The 23200-nt window shown below is 33.6% G+C and overlaps 1 protein-coding gene across 1 annotated transcript; it reads left to right on the top strand.

Moving 5' to 3' along the window:
• Positions 1 to 9445: 9445 nt before the first annotated feature.
• Positions 9446 to 11767, top strand: LOC103437059 (protein RGF1 INDUCIBLE TRANSCRIPTION FACTOR 1-like). Its single transcript, XM_008375522.4, has 4 exons — positions 9446 to 9783; positions 10026 to 10223; positions 10397 to 10612; positions 11019 to 11767. Exons 1-4 carry the CDS (start codon positions 9781 to 9783, stop codon positions 11271 to 11273), a joined length of 672 nt encoding a protein of 223 aa, XP_008373744.3. The 5' UTR covers positions 9446 to 9780; the 3' UTR covers positions 11274 to 11767.
• The last annotated feature ends 11433 nt before the right edge of the window (positions 11768 to 23200 follow it).

The following is a 23200-nucleotide window of genomic DNA, read 5'->3' on the forward strand; positions in this document are numbered from 1 at the left end:
TTAAAGAGAAATTGGGGCATTTATACTTTTGTTTTTTTGTCGAATGAACTTTGGATTTGTTGTAAAATATATAATGTGATCATTTTAGCTAACTTTGTTATAATTTTTGTTTTTATTTGACTTTTATTTGGTTATTATTTGACGGAAAATTCTAATTGTATTATCTAAAATGGTTATTTTTCTCACATTGTAAAAATTTTGTAGACTAATATTCACTAATTTTTATTTTAAAATTATAACATTAATTGGGAAAAATTTAAGACTCGAATGCTACAAGTTTCTGAAAAATTAATCCCATATGAAATGGTATAGTATTCCTGGAATTTGTTTAAAAAAACCTAATATATTCCTAGAATTCTCTAGATGACTAATATAATTGTAGAATACGAATAAAGAAACAAACGCCGTGATAAAGGACCAGCAGGGAATGATGTTGACAAGGGCTGAGTGGTGATGATGAATCACATCACCATGAAATTAATTAAGGCATTAAAATCCTATAGAACGAGAGGTATTTTCAATGAGTTTGTAATTCGGTGCGAAAATGCAACATGTTATTATATAATTAAAATGATTTTTTTGATAAGTATTCTTCCAATCATATAATGACATCAATATGCGGCGTTCTTCTTCGTGTTTTGAACAGAAAAACTCTCATATAGAAAACCGCATTAGCTACCAGTATTGCTTGTTTTGTGAGTCACTTTCCTAAAACCCCAGTTTCAAAGGTCGCTTTAATTTCACAAAAATATATGTGCAAATATTTGTTTTAAGTTAAACAAATGACAACAAAAAGTAAAGAAACCAGATACATTTCTTCCCCCTTTGTTTTCGTTTTTGGACCATAACTAAACTGAATTATGAAAAGCCCTTTTTTTTAGGCATATGGAAAACTATATTGTAGAAATGATGACCCTTGAATTATTTTTAATAAGCGATATACCTACTTTAAATTACACTAAGAGCATAGAATGTTTGAATCCGAAACGCAGTGAATTGAAGATGAATACTCTAACTACCAGAACAATTTACCACTTCCATAACTCTTGAAATTAGCCAATTTTAAAAAAATCAGGAGGTGAATTGGTTGAAGAAAATAGTTTAGGGGCAGATTGACACTCCCATGATAGTTGGGGGGGGGGGGGGGGGTAAATGGCAGTTTACCCTAAATGATTTTACATAGGTTTATAAATGGTAGGATTTGTATAGATAGCAATAGAGAAACTTGAGAAGCAAGTTATCTAGAAGAATTCGTAGAAGACGGGCCTAAATAGATTTATATGTGAAGGTTTGTCTTGGGGAAGAGATATACGTTGATAATTATAGGGAAGAGATATATAATTCTATGCAAGAAATGCAGACTCGAGGAAGGAATCTTAGCTTTCATATGAATCCAATGATATATGATTCTAACGAAGTATGTGATCAATAACGATATTTTTATATTTAATTGTGTAATTATCCCGTAATTTATGATAATGATTTTTGTAAGCCTTTTTTTTATTTAAGAGATAAACTAAGTTATTAATGAACAAATACGAATCGATATATCAACATCACCAACTAAAATATTAAAGTGCCAAAACAACTCCCAAATATCCCACGAGAACACATCCTTTTCTTTATTGAACGTAGATCCATGTTTTTTAATTGGATAAATCTGGGCAGGGTGGGATCTGGACCACCCACATGTACTGCTTTTGAGCCTTGTTGTTAGATGTTTTAGGTGTATTTTTTTTTTTTCACAAATCGTTGATATATTTTGTGCTAAATTTATCTAAGTTATTGAGAGAGATTTAAATTTTGAGTACAAATAAAATAGCACGTTGCTCTAGCTAACTTGGTTAAATCTAAATATGCATTTATAAAATAAATAACCCACACAATTATAATGTCTTAACTCATTTTCCTGGAACATTATAACCTAATATATTGCCAAAAATACTTTTTTTTTTTTTCAAAAGGTAGAATTTTATTGATAATAATTAAATACAAATAGCAACATTTGCATCTTGTGCTAAAATATTAAACAAAAACTCTGGTCCCAATTCATCCTAGCCAAATCTCATGCCATGCTTAACAACGTACGAATGAGCCGCACGATTGCATTGCTGAGGGGTAAAGCAAAACTTTACCAACTGGAATAAGCTCGCCATCCTCCAAATGTCTTGGAGATAAACTTCTGAAGTCACCTCAATCGTAACCTCTTTGTTCACCATCTGAATCAACCCCTTTGAATCTGATTCCACCACCAAATGCAACCCAGACTCCATACAATCACTCCCGAGTACCGCCAAAAATACATTTACTTAAGCACCCTTTTTAATATAAATCCTAAAGAGGGCAAAAGCTACTAGCTTATAAGTTACCTAATTAGAAAAAGTCTCTTTTTTTGTACCAAGTTAAGTTCACTTGAGCTGAGATGTAAGCATTTTTTATTCTTTCCATAATTTGGTTGTTTGTTTCTGATTTCCAAAAAGTCGTTAAAGACCTAAAAATATTTCTATCTTCATCTTGGCATCCAAAAGTATACAAATAATAATTAATATGGATCGTTTTTTTGGATTGAGATCCTCTCCAGATCTCACTTTCTGTAACCCATAGATCCAACAATCTGAATTATTCAATTTGAATTTTACGGTCCCAATTAACCCCAACCTAATGGTCTACCTCACACTCAATGTCTCTCTACAATGTCTATCTATCTATCTCTTGAATGGTCTAGATTGCTGAATTTGTAAGCTCCGGAATGTGAGATCGAAAAGAATCTCAACCCGTTTTTCTTGATCAATAAGCATGCATAATTTACACTTTAGTGTTTTGGTGGTTATCCATATCAGCACAGAGTCCACATTACTCTCTAATTCTTGATGGGAAACGTTGTCAAGTGCACTAAGGAATGCCTAATTTTTGCAATATATTACCATATCTGCACGAGCACTAAAGAGTTATACTCTTCAATCAAATACCCTTTTTTGTTTTACATACAGTAATCGATAAGCTTCCTATTTCTTAACAATAATTGTTCCAAGGGAAATCGTTGTGCCATATGTTTTGTCGGTAAAAATGATTCACATGAGATATTATTCTCCAACTTTTAATATCATCTTGATCCTTTAAATAAAAATTGAGTAATTCTATTCAGACACATAAAATTTCATTGTGGATGCACTCGCTACTATAGGTGAATATCACATATAATAGTAGACTCTATTAAAGGGCATGTCAACAACGTAATCAATTTTGTGTGTATAAATATAATTAACTATCTAATTTATGGTCAGGGTCAATTGCACTAACACTTTTTGTAGTTTGTCGTAATTTCACAAAAAACCTCATTTGTTATAAAAATTTCACCAACATCCCATGAGGTTTCAAATCCTTTCACAAACCCCAAAGTCTCTGAAAACCCCCAAAAACTTGTCACATCCCGGGTTTGACTCCACCGTAGCACAATATTGTCCACTTTAAACCCCGACCACGTCCTCACGGTTTTATTTTTGAGAACTCACACGAAAACTTCTCAATAGGTCACCCATCCTGGGATTGCCCTCACGCGAACTCGCTTAACTTCGAAGTTTCGACATAGCCCAAAGCCAGTGAGCTCCCAAAAAACCTCGTGTTAGGTAGAGATGAGAATATACATATAAGGCATAGAGGATCCACTCCCCTGAGCAATGTGGGATGTTATAATCCACCCCCTTAGACCATCTACAATGGTTAGGCTAAAAGCCAAATTTTTTAGCCCAAAAAATTTAGCTTTTAGCCCAAAAATAGTTTTTCCGCTCCAACCGTTCTGGCCTAAAATTTTAGCCCGAGATTATTAAATTAGGCTATTTTTTTCTTAAATTAAATTTAAAAAAAAATAAATATGTAAACTATCGTAAATTAATTTTATGAACATTTTAATCTAAAAACATTTGAATTCCGATAAATATTGAAAAATCACTAAATTTTCCACAAAGCAAGTCTTCAACTTTCACCAATCTTTCAACCCTGGGCTAACTTTCAATTCACCAATTTTTTTTTAATTATTTTAGCCGTTGAATTTAAATTTGGGCCGTTAGATCTTTTTTTTACCGTTAGATTTGATTATATTCAATCTCAGTCGTTGGATTCAATAATATATAAATATAAAAACAAAAAAACAAAATTGAATCTAGGCCATTGGATTAACCAACGGCTTGATGATCACGACCGTTGGATGCAAAGAGCCATTGGATGCAAGGCGAAATGTGGCTGACAGGCCCACGTGGGTGGGTCCATCGCGGTCGGAAAGCTTGCGCGTTAGGCGCGTTGGGGGTTGGGTTGGGCTACGTTTGGTGCCCAAACATTGAAAAGCAAACATTTCGGTGGGGCCCACACCGACTTTTGGGCTAAATTTTGGGCGGAATCTGGCCTCACTTCCCCATTTAGCTTTTAGCCCAAAATTTCCCCTTGGGTTAGATTGAGTTTGGGGGGAAATTTAGCCCATATCCCACCATTGGAGTGAGTCTTAGGGGCCCAACGTCCTCATTAGCACACTTCCAGCCAGGGATTGGCTCTGATACCAAATTGTCACATCTCAGCTCGAGACCCCACCACATTCCGGGCTCGACTCCATCGTAACATGATATTGTCCATTTTGGGCCCAGACCACGCCCTCATGGTTTTGTTTCTGGGAACTCACACGAGAATTTCCTAGTGGGTCACCCATCATGGGATTGCTCTCGCGCGAACTTGCTTAACTTCGGAGTTCCGATGAAACCCGAAGCCTGTGAGCTCCCAACAGGCCTCATGCTAGGTAGAGATGAGAATATACATATAAGGCTTACAGGATCCACTTCCCTGGACGATGTGGGATGTTACAAACGTGACCACTTTTGCCCGACCAGAGTTTTATTCTGTCGGGCAAACTAATTTTATCTGACAAAATTTGGTTCGTCGGACAAATGACAATTTCTAGTAGTGCACATGGTTTAACTTAAGTAAAATATGTTTTAAAGGACCACATTTGAGATGTCTTGTAAAGTTCATGATGATTTATAGTGAAGTTTCTTGTTATCTAAAACCTTAACAATTGGAGAACGTAGAATTAATAATAATTAAAATAGAAAATTCAGAAAGATTCTCTCAAAAGCAGGATTCTCCATAAACTCTTATGCTATCATTATAAAATATTATATCAAAAACGTGTTTGAAATTATTCGTATTTTGCCGTGAGTCAAATTATTTTCAAAGTACATTGATTATTTCAAAGAATTTACTGTTCAACTAATACCAAAACTACTTGCCAAAACTAAAATGGTCTTCATTGACCTTTTCAAAAGGATATGAAATGGTGTGCCATCCGGAATAAATATCATTTGGTAGCATCAGTTGGTGGATACCAATTCAAGGCCAGAGACTCCTTGTATCCTCAAACGTTTGTCCACTGTTGCCTGTTGGAGAGATCGTATCTCACCATGGAGATATTCAATATTTCTTGAAAGCAAATGTTGATGGCAATAAAAATAAAACAAATTGAAATAACTTAATCGTTAATGGGGAAAAAATACTGGAAAAGTACGTTTGTGTCCTATCTCTTTCAATGAACAGAGGAAAATAATGTGTACCAATAAAACTGAGAAAAATAATGCTTGATGACATTTCCCCCTATTATTTTGACGAATAAATGGCTTTCTTTCAGAGATGGCCAATCGAAACCAAACTAACATGGTTAGGTCAAACCTTGACATAAACTTGTCTGTCTCACCCCTAATTCATATATGCCTCCACTCTCATCCGTTCAAATTATTTTTGAGACAAATAAAGGCAGTCTCATTCACTAGATATCTTGTACTTAGAATTATGAATTTTAACTTTATCTCAAAGTTTATATCAACTTGCGACTATGGGATATATGTTTGAGCAATAAGGAATCTGTTACATTCTTGTAATTGTCCTATAGAAAGAGCAATCCATGGTAACCACTTGAAGATCCATCTCAAAAATCTTTGCTGAGTACTTTCTAAGCAACCTATGGTTTGTAACAACCGTTTCAACATGAAATGCATCATAGTGATCAAAGATATTCACATGTGATTTGACACTATTTCATATCAAATAAATCTTGATCATGATATGGATGATAAAAGAACCAAATTGCATTTAACTACAACCAAGGTTCGAAACAATATCATGATTAAATCACATATACTTTTATTTAATTTGGATAGCCCTGATATACTGCGAGATGTCACTCATGGCTAGTGGAATTAAATTAATCTATTAATTTACTGACTGCCGGCTTTAGTTTGAACTTAAGAAGTCACACACCTATGATAGTTCTAAGAACGTTATATGGATAATGATGAATATAATTACTTGTTAATTATATTGGATTAAAATACTTGAGCTTGTTGAAATTATTTTAATTAATATAAATTTTAGATTTTAGTGTAGATATATCGTTTGTTCAAAAAAAAAAAAAGTTTGTTAAAAAAAAAAAAAAAGAGGTCTTTGATTTTAGTTAATTAAAAGGGGACAAGCCACAAGCTCAAGTGGGTCAGAGAATTGCATTTGAAGCGAGGAGCAAAACCCTTGGCGTCAAGCCCAATGCCAGGGTGTGGGTATGGTATTATAAATACTTCGTGTTCTCACACATATTCCTTACAGTTATACCATCTCCAACCCTTAGAGTAAAACTTAAGATTTTCCTCAGAGAAAGCGAGAAAACACCCTAGCAGAACTCTCTCAGTGTGCCGCCCACCCTAATTATTTAAGTGATCTTACTAGCTCAATTCAATCAATCATGAAGGGTTAAATACCTTGATCATGTATCATCTGTTGTTAGTTTATCAGTGTAGATACTCCTAGAGGCTAAACACTTTTGAGCTCTACATGAATCGATTGTGAAGAGGAAGAAAACTAGTACAAGGATGATCCTAAAAAGCAATGCTTGCAAGGCTAAGGAATCTTGTAAGTAAATCTCCTTTGCATTTGTTTGTTGTTGCAATCATAACCAACCAAATATGTAATTGAGATTACATAACACCGTTCTAAAAATCCCTGCCTAGAGCTGCCTAGGCTCTAGGTGGCTAGCAACCACCCCAATTAATCCCTAAGTGTTTACAATTTAAGAATGTGCGCCTAGCCTCCTGCCTAACCCCGCCTAGATCGTAACTCTCACTAAGACAAAAAATTGATAATTTTCATTCTGCATTTTATTTTTTCAATGAAATGTAAGAGACTTGTTGAATACTAGGATGAATACTTATTATATGTCTATTCCCCATGTTTTCAATATGTTTTAACACTTTATAATTTATATGTCATTTTATTTTGTAATTTATGTATACAATTGTGTATTTTTTAAGTACAAATAGGAACTTATTTATACAATATATAATCACTTTACTTATATCTGCTTAGTCTGCTTAGGCCTCTGCCTAACTCCCGCTTAACCGTCTAGGCATTAGGCCCCAACCCGACTATTTATTTTCTGCTGTGTATTTCATTATTATAAATACATTTATTCGAATTATATGTTTGGAACCCCAACCGTGAAATTCACCATTCTTCATTAAGGTTTTCACTTTGCCCTAGTTGGGATTACGGTTTTACCCATGCCCTAAAGCATAACAACTAATGTTCTAAAAGCTGTTAGGCCATAGTTGGGTGGTGAGTAGGGGGCTTAGTCCTAGGGGCCTAAGCAGTTTTTATTTTAGGGTCATTTTGATTCTGGTTTCTAGTCAACCTAATTGTTAGAATGAAACCTTGTGCATTTAATTAAGAGATTTAACACCTGCATTTACTCATTCAAATTTAAACAAATTTAAATAATATTTTTACAATATAACAATTACTTAAAAATCAATAATAGAGTTATATTGTTCTTCACATAGTTCAAGCAAAAAAATAATGTACGCATATAATTATTAATATATTGTAAGACATAAACAAATACATGTAATTAACATGGGTACATTCACAAAAGAATATGGGTACATATTAAAATTCAAAATTATGGTTTCAAAGTAAATTAAAAAGAATATTGGTACAAATTTAAAAAATGGGTACGAATTAAAAATAGATATATGTGAAAAAAAAATCCTAAAAAGATATATTTGAAAATGATCAATAAGTTTTCTAATTTCAAAATTGATATATGATGACTTGCAAATAATTAATATTCGAATAATGACATGAAGAAAATTCAAAGGACCTTGATCAAAAATGAAAAATGAATAAGGTTTTAATTAATGAGAAAGAAAATTGAGGTTTTATTTAAATTTAATAAGTAATATATGAATAAGTACCTACTTATACTTAAAAAAAAATACAATTGTATGGGGAAACATAAATTGTAAGTAGAATGATTTATAAATTGTGAAGCACACTAGAATATATTGAAAACATAGGGAACAAACATATAATGAGTATTCATCTAGGTATCAAACAATTGCAATTTATTGAAAACATAAAATGCAAAGTACAAAATGAAAATGATCTATTTTTCTATCTAAACCCACTTAAGCATATAGTGAGAGTCTGATCATAAACCATTTTATTAAATTAAAAAAATTGATAAAAAGGTCACAAAATTGCCTAGCCCATCTAGGCACCCTTTTTTATTTTCTAGATGCCTAGGGATAAAACGTGGTGGTCAACTGCGTAACGTCTAAGCATAACGTTTTAGAACAATGGTAACAACTAACATGGCCATTTTGAGGGCATGATGCATGTGACACGTTCTAATTAGGTCTAATGATTTATATTTCCACCTATGTTGCTTGATATAAATTCACCGCGAAGGCTTAAAAGCTTTCTTTAGTTAAATTGTGTCATCAATGGAAAATTTTTGAAATAATTAACTAAAACACGTGAATTCAAAATAGTTTTTAGTCATTTGATTTTGGTTGTCTCTACTTAAAAGAAATCTCATGAGCAACTCACATGAATACGATGCCAAAAAACATTTTACTGATTAATATTTAGTTGTGACCATCCCCATTTAAAATAATATGAACAAAAAAAAAATCCCCATATAAATAGCATAATTATATTGTGGGTGCACTTATTCATAAATATCTTATTCAGTTTTGTCAGTTAGAAAATCAGAAAACAAAAATAAGTGAGATTAGCGTTTGGGACAAAGTTTGATTAGGACAATAGAGAATAGGGACCTCAAAATACGTGAATTAAAAAAAGAAACAATAGATGTCATGTCTCGTGTCACATAATTATTAAAAAATAAATAAATAAAAGAAAAAAGAATAGGTACGCCTCCAACAAATCGCTAATAATTAGTGACAATAAAAGCTTTAAATAATAATAGAATAAAATTAAAAAAGAAAATGGAAAAGAAAAGAAAAGAAAAAGAATAATATATGAAAATGAAAGGGAAATTAAAAGGAAAGAAGGAGGGTGGTTCCTTGCGCCCAACGCATCTCTCTTAGGTTCGGATTCGGGTTCGGACTCAGCTGCGGTGGTAGACTTCGTGAGGATAAGAACGACCCATCTCTCTCTCTCTCTCTCTCTCTCTCTCTAACGCCATCCACCACTCTATACAAGAACCCATTCCCTCCTTCACCGCCTCCACTCTTGCTTCTATAAACCAAAAAACGCCTCTCTTTCTCTCTCCAAAAGCCTTGCCTTTTCACTCGCAAGAACACATTTTCTCTCTCTACTTTCTCTCCTTTCTCTGTGTTCTCTCATCTCAGCATTGAGCAAACCAGTGTTCATTTCTGTTCATTCAAGCTGGCGATCGAGAATCAAGACACCACGGTCAGAGAAATCAAGCCCAAGAGCAGGAGAATCATGGTAAAACCCCACACTTTTACTTCTCATTTCTCTGATTTCTGCTTTTTGGTCTCACTCACTCTCTCACTCTCTCACTCTCTCACTCTCTCTCTCTCTCCCTCTCTCTCTCTCTCTCTCTGCATTCAGATTTTGGGTTCAATGCTCTGTTTTTCTAGGTTCAAATTTTGGGTTCAGATTGTTTTTCTCACAGATTCTCGTGATATTCCTTGTGGGTTTTCGGTTCTGATTGAGTTTCTTTACAGGGTGCTGGAGGTCCTGACGAGGACGACAATAGGTGGCCGCCATGGCTGAAACCTCTGCTAAAAGAGAACTTCTTTGTTCAATGCAAGCACCACGCTGACTCTCACAAGTCTGAATGCAACATGTACTGCTTGGATTGCATGAACGGCCCTCTCTGCTCTCTCTGCCTCTCTTACCACAAGGACCACCGTGCTATTCAGGTACCCAAATTTGCCACAGCTATTTGAGCTTTTTCCCCATCAAATTTGCCACAGATATTTGTGTCTCAATTATTCGGGAAACCCCAGTTCCCCAATCTGTTTCTAATTTGTTGTTAAATTTTGAATTTTTGTGACAAATTTGATGGATATTTTTTTGTGATAAATTTGTCCAGATAAGGAGGTCGTCTTACCATGATGTGATAAGGGTGAATGAGATTCAGAAGCATCTGGACATCAGTGGAGTCCAAACCTACATTATCAACAGTGCCCGAGTTGTGTTTCTGAACGAGAGGCCACAGCCTAGGCCTGGCAAAGGAGTCACAAATACCTGTGAAGTCTGTGAACGCAGCCTCCTCGATTCCTTCAGATTCTGCTCTCTTGGTTGCAAGGTAATTATATTGTTCTCCTTTCCCTTTCCATTTTCCATTGTTTGGTTGGTTGCTGAGAAAATGGAAGAAAGTTTCAAACTTTTGTTTTGTCTCCAAGTTCCAACCAAAAATCAAACCAATGAGCTCAGACTAAATGTCATGCATTCATATGAGGTTGACTTTTCACTGCCTTGAACGCCATAAATCTTTGAGTTTCAATGTGAATGTCACACTTTGAATTTCCATTCCGTTTTATTTTACTTTCCCTTCCATTTTCTCACCAACCAAACACCCCGCAACCAAAAAGTAAGCATTTGTGTAAATGTTGGTCATTGGTTCAGGTCAACCCCGCATTTGATCCAATAATTCCAAACTTTGGGGTAAATACCATACTAATTAATCTCAATCCATTGCATTTGCAAAGCAGATTGTGGGGACATCATCCGGTAATCCCCAGAAGAAGAACAAGTACTCGAAGGCAATGGGGGGTTCCGATTCAGATGACTCGTACAGCAGCAGCAGCAGCCACGGAATTGCAAGGTTCAAAAGCAGCAGCCACAACAAAGTCCAGAGCTTCACACCGTCAACGCCGCCCCCAACTTCCACTAATTACAGAACGGCCAAGAGACGGAAGGGCATTCCCCACAGAGCCCCAATGGGAGGGCTAATCATCGAATATTAAGTCAAGCCCTTGCACTTTTAGTATATTTACCTAAATGCCTCACTTATACAGTAAGTCTATCACAAATGCCCCTCCAATCGCTTGAGCTTTTTTCTCAAAAAGGCCATGTTTTGGAGAAAATTAGAAAAACGCCCACTTAGCTTTCTGGTATTGTACATAGAAGCCGTATAGGAACAAGTGCAAGTGTTGGAAAAGTTAGAGAATAAGACAGTAACAAAAGTGGACGACCGGGAAAAAGCTGTGGACGGTGGAGGGGTCAGAACAAGAAGAAAAATAACGTCTTTTTACTGTTTCACAGTTTTACCGGTCTCCCTGCATAAATGTAGGATGGTTCTTGAAATATGAAATATACGTAAGTTTTGGGGGTGAAGATGTAAATAGAGGGTTTTGGTTGGGGAAAAGTCAATCTACTCCTCGGGAGTGGGTTGTGGAATATGTATATATGTGGAAGGTGAAATAATAGTTTTTATATATTGTATTTTTATTCAGTGCCATTAATTCTGCCCTTACAAGTTTTTGACCAGGCGATGAAATAAAAAATATAAAAGATAACTTAAGCGGGGCCCACGCCGGCCGTCTCGTGTGGGGTGGGTTCGTGACGCGGCTTCTCTGTCACAGCGGGACACGTGTTGGGATATTATTTGGTGAGGGAAAGGGAGGCTAAGGCGGTCTTGATCCTCGGAATCATAACGAGGTCGCAGCCGCCCTCCGTTTTAATATATTTTATTGGGTCAGAAATTCAGAAAGGCGGTTCCTTTAGCAAATTGTGTTACGTTTCTTGTGGGGTCCCACTGGTGTGGAGAAACCTGGCCGTTGATTTGATCGTGCACTGTGATGCTGGGCTTTGATCTGTCCACTTATGGCAATCTTGGTGGGACACGTGACGACGACTCAAATGGATTATAGTTCTTGTGAATTATTGGGATTAGATCCTCTTAGTATCTCACGCTCTGAAACTTGCTTATCGAACAATCTGAACTGTTTAATTTAAATCATGCCGTCTTTATTTGTTTTTTTTTTACAAGCCTACTTAATGCACAATCTCTCTCTTCAAGATTTTTTTTTTTAAAGAAGAAACGTTATTATTTGCATTAAAGGGATAGAGAAGTGAGGTAAGTTTCACAAACTAGCAATAATGTAGTTCAAATTTACTTTTGGTAAGAATCAAACAAAAAAACCTCTTACTTACAAATGAATAGAAATACCGCTAGACAATAAACTAATTGTTTAGATATCTCTCTTGAATTGTCCGATTGTTCGGTTTTAAAAGGGTAAATTTATAAAAATGCCCCATCTTGAACTACAAACTCTAAGTCGTTAGTCATTGTGGGTTGGAGGAGGGAGGGGCGTAAATGTACCCTTGAATGAGTTAATATAACCTTTTACTGAATTAAGGCAACATTGCATACTTGGCGATTTCATAACATTAGCAATACTCAATTGCCTATGCTAAGGGGCAAGATGTTACTTATGCGACCCATAAAATAATGCCTTTTACTCAGTTACCTAGTTGTTTGAGGTGATTGAAGATGGCACGGATAGGTGTGATTACTTTATTAGTAATAGTAGAATGATTTTTTTTTTTTTATCTATTTGAAATACGAGTTGGTACATGACGTATCTTAAAATAATTATATATATTTTAATGTACATCACTAACATTTATAATATATGGTACATGGATTTTGTTTCAGTACCTAGAAAAGTCTTGTAGTAGTACTGTTGGGCCAAATGGACTGTTGTGAGCAAGAAATTTTTAGTGTTACGAGCAACATGGTTTGATACATCAAGTATTATAATACAATTAGTTGAATTTTTTTTTGAAGTTTCTAATGAATTATCATATTATACTTGATGGACTTATAATTAAAATATCAAGTTGTATTCATGACACACTAAAGAATATCTCGATGTGAGAAGGGTGTTTGCGCGTGGCATTCGAAGGCGTATCATCACATAATGAGCTTACAGACATTATTAACCAGATTTTCTTTGGTAATTAATCCTAACCACATATTAAATCGCAATTTTTCGATAGCCTAACTTTTTTGTTGTCCAATTATGACAAGGTCCAAAAAGAAACTTATGATTTTTAAATAGTTCTGCACGAACCCAAAAGAGCTCAAAACAAGGTAAGAAAGCTGAGCACAAAACAAAGTTCAAGACACCATTTATCGTAGCGATACACTCATTTCACACAAGTTGCTTTCGTGAGAAAGATGATGAGCAGGACGGGGGGTGACAGGTGGTGGTGTTCATTTGCATTGTTAACCAAATGCCTTGAAGAAAACGACTTGTACATTATATGTTTATATTATATTATTAGTATAAGACGTTTTATTACGTGTCTTTGTATTATTGCTACAATACACTATATGTTGTAGCGATACACACATTTCATACAAGTTGCTTTCGTGTGAAGGCTGCTGAGGAGGACAGGTGACTGGTGGTGGTGTTCGTTCATTTGTTTTGTTAACCGGCTTTTCCGGTACGATATTTCGTTGTTTAAGAAGGGAGGAAAAGCACTCAGGCTCAGCAGCAGTGAGTAGTACTAGTGACACCTTGCTATGTTCGTGCAATGTGGAATGCGCTCATATCGTTCCTCACATTGGGTGAAATATATGCAGCCACGTGTCAGTGAAAGTTCCCAGCAACTTGCATATATTTATATTTGCTTGTGAAAGTTCCCAGCAACATTCTCCGTATAAAAAATTCGAATCAAAATGTCGACATGGGATTGTAATCGTTGAAATAAGAAGAGATGAAATGGGGTAGAAATTAAGAGGGAAGAGAATCTTATTTATAGACGGAGCCACCTTAGGCTTTCTGGGGTTGGATGCCCCCACCCCACTCACATTGGTTCTTAAACAAAAAAGAGTACATGTAGTATCAAATTTCAAGCTAAAACCTCCCTCATTAACCACTCTAATGAAATGGAATATTCACTTACATTTTGCGAACAACACCCCACCCATTATTTTATGCCATACACAATAGAAAAGGCAATGACTACAATATTTATATGTATTTAATATAATAACTATCGAACGATCAATATAATTCATGTAATTAAATGTATTTAATAGAATCACTATCTAACTATCGAAGTGGGTGATTTGTATTAAATATATGTAAGGATTGTAATTTTATTGTAATTTGGAGTTTTTCGTTCTAATTGATTTATGTTATCATTTTTGTTTACTTGCTCTATTTGTTGTGTTTCTTCTTCTTGTTTGTGCATATTATTTATTGGATTTTAAAATGCTTTTGATTTATCAATGTTGGTTGTTTTTATATAAAAACAGTGATTTCCACAAACATAAAACACTATGACCTAACATATGAGTGGTTCGTTTGTATACTAGGTTGAACTTTTTAATTTTACTTTGTTGTTTTAAGATGTCCCCATTCAAAAAATATATCTAACCCTGTCCCTGATCCTACTCTATTAATATTTGCTGTGAACCGTTCAATACGCTGCTTATCTCCTCTCTCTCTATATATATATATATATATATATATATATTTATTTATTTATTTATATATATGTCTAATTTCTTATTCGTTTCAATCCAACTTTCTCTTTCTCAAAGTCTCTCAGGGTCAGTAGTCGTCGTAGGTACGTAGAACCAGAACGTTCTTGTACAATACAGAAGCCTAACTTGGCTGTGAAGATTGCTGGTAGTGGGTCCCAGTCTTCTTCAAACCCCTAGCTAGGGTTGAGGGTTCCAAATCACATACAGAAAATACAGCAAAAATAAAACACAAAACTAGTTCCCCTGAAGAAGGAGAAGGGTACAATTCGGTGTTGTCTGTTATCAGAGGAAGTAGGATTCTCTCATATTTAAACGGTTGCGATTACACCACGTCTACATCTTGTTTTGAATTTTTTATATAGAGAATAAGACAAAAATAAGAGTGTGAGAGAATGGGTTAGAAGGGGATGGTAATAGAATGGGAGAGAATCATATTCTTTATCAAAGAGAACGTTGGGGATTTGTAAAAGGAAATTTTATCTTCTTATATTACACATGTGTATAAATTTTCTAGTAAAAAATTTTAACTGAAAAAAATCATCATCATTTGATTTTATTCATAGAGACTTGAGTAGACTGATAACAATCCCAGACTTTCTCCACTTTTATTTGGCAATAAAAAAACAAAAGTGTCAATTACTTTATTCTACAAATATAGACGTATTTTCGTATCTATCTTTTAGTCGTGCTCTATTTTTTTAGTGATGAATCTAAATCATGCTTCATGGTGATTAGACATTATTCAATTTGTAAAAGTGAGATGCTGATTTCATTAAGTTTGAATATTGTTGAACTTTGTATAAATATATTATCCAAAAATATTATTATGTTTTTAAGTAAGGAGGATTTTATTTTATTTTATTTTTAAATTTTCACAGAACCTTCAAAATGTCAGAGACGACTTGTCTTAAATGGTTTGCTAAGAAAAACCGGGGAGGTTCAAACTTGTACAGCTAGCTGACTCAAGACACAATTTACATAAATGATATACATATGTCTCTGCTGGTCTGTGTCACTTCATGAACTTATTAATCTTTTGCAAATATCCAACAATTGTAGAGAGGAATGCACGTGACATCCACCAAATTTTGAGGAGTATATTTTTTGGGTACAGAAAACTGTTCTCCAGTCAACTGTATAGTAGTACAGAAAACCTAATCCCACCTGAATACAATGTCTAAACAATGTATTTAATTGTTGATCACGGAAAAAAAAAAAAAAATTAACGAAAAGTTCTCGGTACTATTTATTTTAATAAAAAATTATATTTTTAAAATAAAAAATTAATCATGGTACTATTCACTTTACACTTTATTTTGTCCTTATTATTAAAACTCAAAGTTTTTAAACCCTTTTCATTAGTTTTCCTAAAAAAATAAAAAACCAGTGGGGTGTATCTGCAAGTTAATGAATAAACATGAAAATGCTCAAGGGTCTTAGGCAAAAAATAAAACTGCCCTTACATTTATGTGGCTTTGCCACTGCAATTTATTTTTATATAAGCTGAGAAAATTTGCAGAAGTATTTTAGTCTTCTTTTAGTTTCATTTGTGCGATTAACCAGCGGCATAAATTAAACAAAAGATGTACCGTGTTGAATGCGACTGAAATTCGTGCCCAATGACTGAATTCCCTCGTGGTGGTCGGTTTGCTACAATTTGGCTGCTCGCTAATGTATGGCGGAGGATGACTATACTTTAACAACGTTCTAGACTTCACAAGAACAAAACAATTTGCTTTTCCTCACTATAATCACGTGTTGCTTTTCATCAAATAAAATTATAAAACATCAGACGCATTTATATAGGTATTTTGATATGGATTCAAAGTAACTAAAAATTGGACTTATTTCAAAAGTTAAAAGTCACTAAAAATTGGACTTATTTCAAAAGTCAGCCTATAAAATTAGACCTATTTCAAAATTTTCCTTTTTATTTTTATTTTTTATAGCACACGTATTTCCTTTAACCCGTCAGGGATCATCCCCTATTTTATAACCCAATATTCCACATTTTCTCTTCTGTATTTAAATGACGGTAGGAAGCTTCCTTGTTAATATACTTTTGAGTTCCCCACAAATGTTCATCTTTTCTTGATTTTTGCAATATCTAGTGGCCCTTGAAAATAATTAAATCATCATGTCCTCAACTTAATCACTTGTAGCCAAGAGCTGTAGAGTTTTATCGTAAAAGCATCCGTGCAATTACAATTGAAACTATTGTATATAATTGATTATTTATTTTGTTAAAACTCCAACGTGGGATTTTTAAACAGAGAGGCCAACACTTATACACAACATGTTATATGGGTCCAATACATTTTTTTTAATAAACAATATTATCTACACTAAGGAAGAAATAGTGGCTTAGCCTTACAATGGACTAGCAATAATGTGGATTAAATTCGCCTTTGGTGATAATCGAACCTAACACTTCGCACTTACAAGCGAAAAGGAATATCACTATACCGTAATACTAAATGACGGGTCTAATACATTTAATTCTTAACTATTTGAACTACATCACTCTTCATTTTAAATGTTATTTTAATAATTAATTTAAAAAGGAGATTACAAAATTACTTGTAGAGCGTGAGAATACAAGAAAGACAACTATGAGGTTGGTGAAAAATTAAACAAGGAAAGACCTAATTAACTCCATTAATCTAATGTTTTACACGTAGTGGTAATGCCGGGAGAAATTTTTAATGCTCCCCTCTAGACTTGGTAGTCATGTCGTGTTTTTCGTTTTCGTATCATTTTCGTGACATACCCTCTATCTTAACGAATCGTGTTGTGTAATATCTGTTAAAGTAAACGGGTAATATTACTTGACCCGAAATCGACCTGTTAATATTATCAGGTAATATGACCGGAGTCGTTACCCGTTAAAGTAAATATATTTTAAATTAATAAATAATGAAAATGAAAAACATAATTTGCAAAAAAATAAATAGAAAACATAATACTAAATTAGTATATGCATACCACATTATCACATAAATATTACTTCAAAACATAAAGAAAACATTTGTCTTTTAAGTATTATATACCCCAAATAAGAGCCTAATGAAAAAACATTAGTACATTACTACAAAATACCAAATGTTCAAGAATATGCAAAATGAAGGGAGTTGCTTTTCAAGGTTGAGGAACCTTGCACTTTTTTACAACAAAACCCTTCAATTTTAATTAATCACTAAGGAAAATGGTATTGAAATTTTGGTTTAATATATTGTCTTCAAGAGTTATATTGGCGATGTTTTCATTAGGCTTTAACGTGTTTTATAATTTTTTTTCATCTCACTCTTTGCCTATAATATACTATAAAAATAAATAAATAAAACTTAAATTTTTTAAATTTATATAGAATAATACTACAATAATACATATTTAATATACAATGTACACATGTATTGTTGGCTATTGTATTTTATAGTAAGGTCTTATAGTATAAAAAATTAAAATCATCAAAATAACTTTTTTCTTAATATGTCGAAACGGGTTACTCCAGTTTCACCTTCGTGTAAATCTGACACACCCCGACCTAAATCAGGGCATACTGCCCGTCACGTGGAAGTTACGTAACCATGTGCACAGTGCGGAAGCAATAGAGATATAAGGGAATTGCGAAGGAATAAAACCAAACTACCAGTAGAACTAGTTAAGATAGAGTGCTAGTGCGAAATTAAGTGTGAAATACACAAACAGAGCATAAATAGTCTAAGTGCAGTCAAGCAGGATAAGTACTAAGAATACAACACTCGAGGGTGATCCTACATGGTGATGTTCTATCAGAAGCCCCGTCAAAATCCTCGTGATCCACCAAAGCACTTCTATCAGAAGAGAGCATAATATCTTCTTCATTTCTTAACCAAATTTCACGAATTTTATACCAAAAATGAAGCTTAAGACAAGTAGAACAAATCCTTACCAGTTTTAGGACCTAAAACTCACGGGATCTCACCGGAAAAATCCACAATAACCAGCCACCTCTGCAACTCACTATTCCCGAGCTTCTTGAATTCCAAAACGTCTCAACTCTCTTCTCCGAGCTTCGAGGGAGTGATCTAAAGCTTCCTATAACCTCAAAACTCCATGAAAACTACACATTCACGTGTGCATGAACAATGCAAGAAATCGATATTCGAGTTCTCACGATCCCGACGTCCTCATGACCAACCAAGGGTACCAATGTGTTCCTGGGCTTGCAAGGAACACAAAACCAACCTTCAAGTCTTCGATCCGTGAATGAAATGGATACTTGAAACTTGTTCGTATGATTTGTACGGAAAATGGGAAGAAAATCGAGAGGGAGAGAGGGAGAGTCAACGATATTGGATGAGGGTGAGTGTGTGTGGTCCAAATTGGGTTACCAACCAAAACAAATAAAACTTAAAAATTTGATTGGGTCCAAATAGTTAGGAAAGAAAATAATTGGTCCTAAACCTTAGCTCATTTACACACACCATCACCAAATGCTCAAGGGCAATTTCGTCAACTCACGCTATCGATAAAAATAATTCAGGACGGGCTGTGACAAAATCTGTTAAGGACCCGTTATTAATAGGTTCTTATCGTGTAACCCGATTAGTTATCGTGTCAACCTGAAACTCGTTATTTTCGTATCGTTCACATGTTGTGTTAACGGGTTGTGTAGGAAATTTCTAGGTCTACTCCCCTCATACAAGTTGATAGATGAACACTGAATTGTATATGACCTTTAATTTGAGGATTTACTAAAACATGTTCAACAAGACCTACACTAAATTGTTTTAGAGTAGATGAAGTTTTCCACGTGTTTAAAGTTCAAACTCTTTTTCCTCTTTGTAGTCTCACTTAAGATACGTAGTAATATTGCTTACATATGAGTTAGGATTGGGAGATACCCATTTTTCTATACACTTTTTGACAAATTTTTGTAGGGCCAATTCCATAAATTTATTTCAAGATCTAAACCGTTTATATTTCAATTCATAATTTATAGATCATATTCTCATAAGAAATAGACATATCTAGGATCACTAAGAGATTCATTTGTACAAAGAAAATTGACGAATACGGTCATGCAAAGAAACACTAAAATGACTACCATTTAATCTAACGGTCATATGGAGTTGGATTTTGTTGTTTTTCTGGAGACATAATCTTTGAATGAAGACCTAAAAGATGCGACCGTTGGATTATATGGTAGTCATTGTAGTGTTTCTTTGAAGAACCTTATTCGTTCATGTTGTTCACTAAAAATAAATGTCCTAGTGGTTTTGAGTTTGTCTATTTTTTTTTTAAATGATGATCTATGAATGATAATTGAAATATAGACGGTTTGGATCCTTGAAAAAATTGCGGAGTGGGTCTTACCATATTTGTATTTGTTTCCTCATACAAATACAAATGTCTTAGAATTAAAATCATTAGGAATAAAATTTGGTGTGACCTTATTTCATGTATCAAATTTAAATGCCCTAATTATCATTTTTATGACTAAAATTTGAGAACATTTAGAAGATATAGTTGATAATATTTTTCAGAAATTATTATTGACACTTCAAAAATTTAATTGTGCATTTTAATTTTCTATATTTAGAAAGAAAACTATACTTCTAAGAAGTGTATGATTAATTTTTAGAGTACTAAATTTTTGGAGTGCCAATAAAATTTTCAATTATTTTTTTTGTTTTTTGTTTTTTATGGTTGGACAAAATAGGATTTTTTTTTTCTTTTCTTTTCTTTTTTTTTTAAATAAGGGTAGTCATCATTTTGTTTTTAACGAGTCTTAGCATATAATATCATATATAACACATGAAATGTGACAAACAATAACAATAAACGGCCATTGGTTTGGACTAGTTGCTGTGATTATTTATTGACATTTTGATCTCATCAGAAACTAGAAATGGCGATTGGCCAATGCTACTTCTAACGTATATATGGCCAAATGGGTTTTCTATGGTTCCTAGAGTATGAATAGTCTAAAGTGCTTTTAACTGTTAAATTTTTGTTATAAAGTATAAAAATAAAGGTATACAAAAAAAATAGAATATTACAAAATTTTGAGAGAAAGTCCCTTACAAAACTTTTTTATCGAAAAAACACTTGGACAAATTTTCTTTTTATTAATGACTTTTTTGTATTATAAGAACCCCCCAAAAAAAGAGTCACACTGCATGATGTTTTGAATTAAAACAAATACCTTTAACAAAAAAGAAAGTATCCTTAATAATAAAAAATGTTACGAAATATTTTTAATCAATTTTTCATAAAATGGTTGTGGGCTAAAAGGCATCAAGTTATAATTTACCATTTCTCTTTTTATTGGTGGTAGCCAAGTAGGAGCACACAAGAAAGACTCCACCATCTCTACTTTATCTTGAGTTGAGATAGATTAGCTTCTTCCTTTTTCATGCAAACGCCCATCACCACCTTCTCCTTTTTCCCCCAAAATAATCAAAGACTCCCAACTTTATATAATAAGATACTACACATGGGCACACACAAAATGTGACAAATTTTTTTATTTTTGTTTTTGGAGTAGAAGGAGAGCGGAAGAGAGTGATAGAGAATGTGGGAGTGATAAGTTTTTTTTTTTTAATTTTTTTAATTAGATATATGTTAGGATTACATGTATGTGAGGCTTTGAAAAAAAAAAAACAGCAAAATTTGGTTGTGTGAAATTACATTTTTGCCTCATATTTCTTATTCATGTTATGTTTTAATTAGAGGGTTAAACTGGTAATTTCATAGGGTTTTGGTTGACAATGAGTGTTTTATTAATTACTAGAGATTATTACTATTATTTTATTAGTATTATCATTATTCGAGAGGAGCTTTTAAAAAAACTTCATGGCCTGTTTACGGAATTTTGTGCTTATGATCGGAACTATTTATATTATTATCATTATGTAAAAATCATCTCTGCAAAAAATTAATTAAAACTAATATTGTTTAATCAATCAATTATACCAAATAGATTGATGGTTGACAATACTTTTACCGAATTTGTTCATTTGTTTTTATATAGCTCAATGCTAGTTTTAATTGTTTTTTGTAGATATGATCTTTACATAGTGATTAATCATATAAATGGTTCCGATTATAAATACAAAGTTCTGTGGATAGGCCACAAGGTATTTTATGGATGATTTTCTTCTGTCCTTGAAGATCCAAGTCTTTCTCGCACATGATATATCATTCACATGAAACTGAAAGCATCCATATGAATATGAGAAGAGCTTGGCTCCTTAAGGTTAAGGAGAGTTTCTCCTCAAAATACTTTGTGACCTATTTACAGAATTTCATGCTTATGATCGTAACCGTTCATGTTTTAATCATTTTGTAAAGATCATCTATGCAAAAATCAATTGAACTAAGACCGTTTAGTCAATTAACTGCACATAGATAGACGGTTCCCAATATTTTTACGGAATTCGTCCATATGTTTTTTCATACAATACGATGTCTAAATAATCTTAGTTTTAATTGATTTTTTGTAGAAGTAATCCTTACATAATGATCTATAATATAAACGGTTGCGATCATAAATACGAAAGTTTGTGAATAGACCGGAAGATATTTTAAAGAGGATTTCCTCTTCATTCTTTGAGGAGCCAAATGTTTCTCACATATGATATGCGTTTTAAACCCTTCTCTAATATTAGCCAAAAAAAAAAAAAAAAACCCTTCTCTAATATTGTTTGTCCTATATGCGAAGATGGCCCCCTCCTTAATCAAGTTGCCTAAGCCATGATGTAAGTTGTTTACCAACTCTTATCTGATGATACCCCAAATCATGCCAACACCATGCTGTTACTGATGATCCTAAAATTTTAAAGTTTCGTTTTATTTTTCCTTAATCAGCAGCTCGAATGGCTAAGCTTTGACTGATCTCGTGTCAGGTCACCAACATTACCTGATTTTTTCACATTTGAAACTGAAAGCTGCTCCCATATGACTTCTTCTTCTAGAAAAATAAAATAATCATTTTCCAGTGATGAATTATTTCTACTATTTTATATTGTTGGTCATTGTTTGGCGGCATTAGGACGGGGTTTTTCTATATACGTGGACATATATGTGTAAGAACCTAAGAGGGTCGTTTTCCAAAGGGTTTCTTAATGAACAATTAATTGCAGTTTTATATGTTTGTAATGTTGTTTCAAGTAATTGCAAGAGAGGTCTCTAAACTAATCAGGAAGAATACAAGCCAGTTAATTTATTTATGGAATATCATATGACACAGTTAGATAAACTATAAACCAACATCGATCTGATTATCTCTTAATCCAGAAATCGACAAGAGTAAAACCAACATCAAAAGGATTTAATTGTCTGAAGTGCTTAAAAGGGAAGTGAATCTCATACTCCTTTTTTTCTCATTCGTTCCTAGCTAGACTC

The sequence above is a fragment of the Malus domestica genome, chromosome 06, assembly GCF_042453785.1.
Source record: "Malus domestica chromosome 06, GDT2T_hap1".
Taxonomy (NCBI): Eukaryota; Viridiplantae; Streptophyta; class Magnoliopsida; order Rosales; family Rosaceae; genus Malus; species Malus domestica.